Source organism: Salmo trutta, unplaced genomic scaffold (assembly GCF_901001165.1).
Source record: "Salmo trutta unplaced genomic scaffold, fSalTru1.1, whole genome shotgun sequence".
NCBI lineage: Eukaryota > Metazoa > Chordata > Actinopteri > Salmoniformes > Salmonidae > Salmo > Salmo trutta.
Genome location: NW_021822376.1, coordinates 979 through 5,298, shown reverse-complemented (window position 1 = coordinate 5,298; position 4,320 = coordinate 979). Strand labels below are relative to the sequence as shown.

The 4,320-nt window shown below is 46.7% G+C and overlaps 1 protein-coding gene across 1 annotated transcript; it reads left to right on the top strand.

Moving 5' to 3' along the window:
* LOC115182034 (uncharacterized) lies at positions 1 to 2,529 on the top strand. Its single transcript, XM_029743674.1, has 6 exons — positions 1 to 601; positions 1,362 to 1,579; positions 1,686 to 1,742; positions 1,847 to 1,946; positions 2,045 to 2,218; positions 2,339 to 2,529. The coding sequence occupies exons 1-5, from the start codon at positions 151 to 153 to the stop codon at positions 2,215 to 2,217; spliced, it is 999 nt and encodes a 332-aa protein (XP_029599534.1). The 5' UTR covers positions 1 to 150; the 3' UTR covers position 2,218; positions 2,339 to 2,529.
* Positions 2,530 to 4,320: the final 1,791 nt, after the last annotated feature.

The following is a 4,320-nucleotide window of genomic DNA, read 5'->3' as shown; positions in this document are numbered from 1 at the left end:
GTCCCTGCACAGAGGGAGGGGATTCTCTCAGTAGCCAGCATCAATGCACAGAGGGAGGAGATCCTCCGATCATCAGGCCTCATCCCTGCACAGAGGGAGGGGATCCTCCAAACAGCCAGTGTCCCTGCGCAGAGGGAGGGAATCGTACCAATGGCCAGCGTCCCAGCGCACAGCGAGGGGATTGTCCCAAAGGCTAGTGTCCCTGCTGAGAGGGAGGAGGTCCTCCGAGCATCAGGCCTCATCCCTGTACAGAGGGAGGGGATTCTTCCAGCAGCTTCTATCACTGCGCGGAAGAAGAAGATCCTCAGAGCATCACACGTCACCCATGCACAAAGGGAGTTGATCCTCCTGATGGCCAGTGTCACTGCGCAGAGGAAAGGAATCTTCCCAAAGGCCAGCGTCCCTGCGCACAGGGAGTGGATCGTCCCAAAGGCTAGTGTCCCTGCAGAGAGGGAGGAGATCTTCCTCACAACCAGTGTCCCTGTGAAGAATGGAAACAATCATCCACAACCACCTCCAATCATCCCCATGGTGGCACCACTGTGGAAATGGGATGGTGGAGCATGTACTCCACCTGTGGATTTCTATTCCAAGAGAAGAGGTCACTTAACCTTACCTAATTAGTAAAGAAATTACCATTGTGATAGCGTGAGAATAAGTTGTGATAGATTAAATGTATGGCTCATGTGAGTATATAGCTGTAATACTTTCATGCATTTTCTCCATACAACAGGTTTAGCTCCATTTTACTTTTACATTTTAGTCATTTAGCAGACGCTCTTATCCAGAGCGACTTACAGTAGTGAGTGTATACATTTTCATATTCCGGTGAATCTCTCCAGGATTTCGCATGGGTTTTTTGGATATTAGCTGATAAATATGCTAGATTTTGCAGCGACAATTATGACATTTTGCATAGCAATATGCAATTGTTTTGTCCAATTTGTTGCAAAAATGCGCTGACAAGGGAAAAAACTGTGTTGACGTCTGGCTTGATTGAACCATATTATGCAGTAAATGTGCGGTGATTGGTTGAAATTGCGAGCCCTCTTTTTGTACTGTGGTAATGGGTCAGTTCTATGCAATAATATTGTGATGACGTGACTATTTTATTCAGAAATAGTTTGGTGATTGGTCAAATTTGTAAGCCCTCACATAATATGCAGGGAATTGTTGATTTTGCAACCAAAACAATGCGATCGCAGAGTCCTGGAGTAACCTCCCAGTAATCCCTGTGACTGCGTGTTGGTTAAGATTGGGTTGTAACAGAGTATCAGAGCGAGACGTTTCTACCTGGCAGCTAGTAATTGTTCTGTGTGGTGACATGAGCAGAGTGGCCTGACTTCTCCCACTTATTACAGATGTCCGACTTAGATATGTTGAGCATCCTGCTATGATGTCCATCACCAAGCCGGAACATTCCGATGCCAACCCTCAGTGCCAGACTGGCAGCCGGCCGGTGGCTGAGCCCGAGACCCCTGCTGTTCACAATAACAGTGGAGGCTGGCTCAGCTGGGTCTTTGGGAGTGGAAGAGTTAATAAGAAGGAGGTTCATCTACCTGAGGACAAAGACAGATCTGTAAGGAACTGGTTATTAACACTTTATTCTATGTAGAGACAATTGAGTGGATTAAAAAAAAGACAATTTGTGGCTTGCTTCACATTGCTAATATCTTCTTCCTCAGATTGTCTGGGATCCAACTCTGCACAGATGGGTTAACAAAACTGAGCCCAAGGCTGAGGTACACACTTAAATTCAAAGAAATTAAAAACAGTGAACAACCATTGTATTTCAACTGTGATAATATTACTAACAATTTGGAAAATGTGTTGATGTGTTTTACAGAACAAGTGTGTACCACCACCTCCACCGATGGGGACCTATGGATATCAGGGGAACACTGGCAGTGTCCCCAAAGGAGTGAATCCTTACTCTATGAAAGCAGGTGAATATTGCTTTAGAATACATGTGGTTTAACCAAGACTGTGTCAGCCAATCATAGATGTCCCTGGTGGTCCCTGCTAACACCTTTCCCACTACCAGCAGGTCTATGGGGCAGCAGATACCCTACAATGCATGACAATGATGGGACCAACTCAAAGCCTCCAAGCCATGGTCCTGGACTGCTTCCTAGACAGCTCTCTGGCTTGCTCCCTCCTTCACACTTTGACCTCATGGCACCAATGGTTGTGCCACCTGACACTCTACCCTACTGAGGTATGACTCTGGAAAATCCTTCCAAATTGTATCCATTCATCATTAACTGAGATTTTACTTTAACATAGCAAATGGCTGAAGTAGCAAGGATGTTAACTATTTTTTATTTTTGTCCAACAGGCCATTTGCCCAGAGTGGATTTGCCATACATAGATTTTTTTCAGCATTAAAAATGTATTAAAACACGATCTTTTAATTAAATCTCTCCTTTGTGTCCTCATGTTCACATTAATTTGATGTGTTCTATCATCATTTACAATGCTTATTGCTTCTGCATTGCTTTACGTTACAGACAAGTATACTGCTCAAAACAATAAAGGGAACACTAAAATAACACATCCTAGATCTGAATGAATGATATAATCTTATTAAATACTTTTTTCTTTACATAGTTGAATGTGCTGACAACAAAATCACACAAAAATAATTAATGGAAATCCAATTTATCAACCCATGGAGGTCTGGATTTGGAGTCACACTCAAAATTAAAGTGGAAAACCACACTACAGGCTGATCCAACTTTGATGTAATGTCCTTAAAACAAGTCAAAATGAGGCTCAGTAGTGTGTGTGGCCTCCACGTGCCTGTATGACCTCCCCACAACGCCTGGGCATGCTCCTGATGAGGTGGCGGATGGTCTCCTGAGGGATCTCCTCCCAGACTTGGACTAAAGCATCCGCCAACTCCTGGACAGTCTGTGGTGCAACGTGGCGTTGGTGGATGGAGTGAGACATGATGTCCCAGATGTGCTCAATTGGATTCAGGTCTGGGGAACGGGCGGGCCAGTTCATAGCATCAATGCCTTCCTCTTGCAGGAACTGCTGGCACACTCCAGCCACATGAGGTCTAGCATTGTCTTGCATTAGGAGGAACCCAGGGCCAACCGCACCAGCATATGGTCTCACAAGGGGTCTGAGGATCTCATCTCGGTACCTAATGGCAGTCAGGCTACCTCTGGCGAGCACATGGAGGGCTGTGCGGCCCCCCAAAGAAATGCCACCCCACACCATGACTGACCCACCGCCAAACCGGTCATGCTGGAGGATGTTGCAGGCAGCAGAACGTTCTCCACGGCGTCTCCAGACTCTGTCACGTCTGTCACATGTGCTCAGTGTGAACCTGCTTTCATCTGTGAAGAGCACAGGGCGCCAGTGGCGAATTTGCCAATCTTGGTGTTCTCTGGCAAATGCCAAACGTCCTGCACGGTGTTGGGCTGTAAGCACAACCCCCACCTGTGGACGTCGGGCCCTCATACCACCCTCATGGAGTCTGTTTCTGACCGTTTGAGCAGACACATGCACATTTGTGGCCTGCTGGAGGTCATTTTGCAGGGCTCTGGCAGTGCTCCTCCTGCTCCTCTATGCACAAAGGCGGAGGTAGCGGTCCTGCTGCTGGGTTGTTGCCCTCCTACGGCCTCCTCCACGTCTCCTGATGTACTGGCCTGTCTCCTGGTAGCGCCTCCATGCTCTGGACACTACGCTGACAGACACAGCAAACCTTCTTGCCACAGCTCGCATTGATGTGCCATCCTGGATGAGCTGCACTACCTGAGCCACTTGTGTGGGTTGTAGACTCCGTCTCATGCTACCACTAGAGTGAAAGCACCGCCAGCATTCAAAAGTGACCAAAACATCAGCCAGGAAGCATAGGAACTGAGAAGTGGTCTGTGGTCCCCACCTGCAGAACCACTCCTTTATTGGGGGTGTCTTGCTAATTGCCTATAATTTCCACCTGTTGTCTATTCCATTTGCACAACAGCATGTGAAATTTATTGTCAATCAGTGTTGCTTCCTAAGTGGACAGTTTGATTTCACAGAAGTGTGATTGACTTGGAGTTACATTGTGTTGTTTAAGTGTTCCCTTTATTTTTTTGAGCAGTATATTTATTTTGTTTTCGGACTGTGGTCTGTGAGGGCTCTGCCTCTTCACATTCCTTTCCTCTATCCCGGTTATCCTCACTCTATACTTCGTTCACTCGTGTGAGTGTGAACTTACGGGAAATCCTGGCCTTTTGCATGCGTTCGCTTTCATTGCCCTGGGCAATTTGCATTTTCTCAAGCAACAGTTCATCACTAGTGTTAATATTCTGGAGATGCACTCTC

Coding starts and splice junctions, on each gene's coding strand:
- LOC115182034 (XM_029743674.1), top strand. CDS start 151: ATGGCCAGCGTCCCAGCGCACAGCGAGGGGATTGTCCCAAAGGCTAGT. Junction 602..1,361: donor TTTCTATTCCAAGAGAAGAG/GTCACTTAACCT, acceptor CACTTATTACAG/ATGTCCGACTTAGATATGTT. Junction 1,743..1,846: donor AAACTGAGCCCAAGGCTGAG/GTACACACTTAA, acceptor TGTGTTTTACAG/AACAAGTGTGTACCACCACC.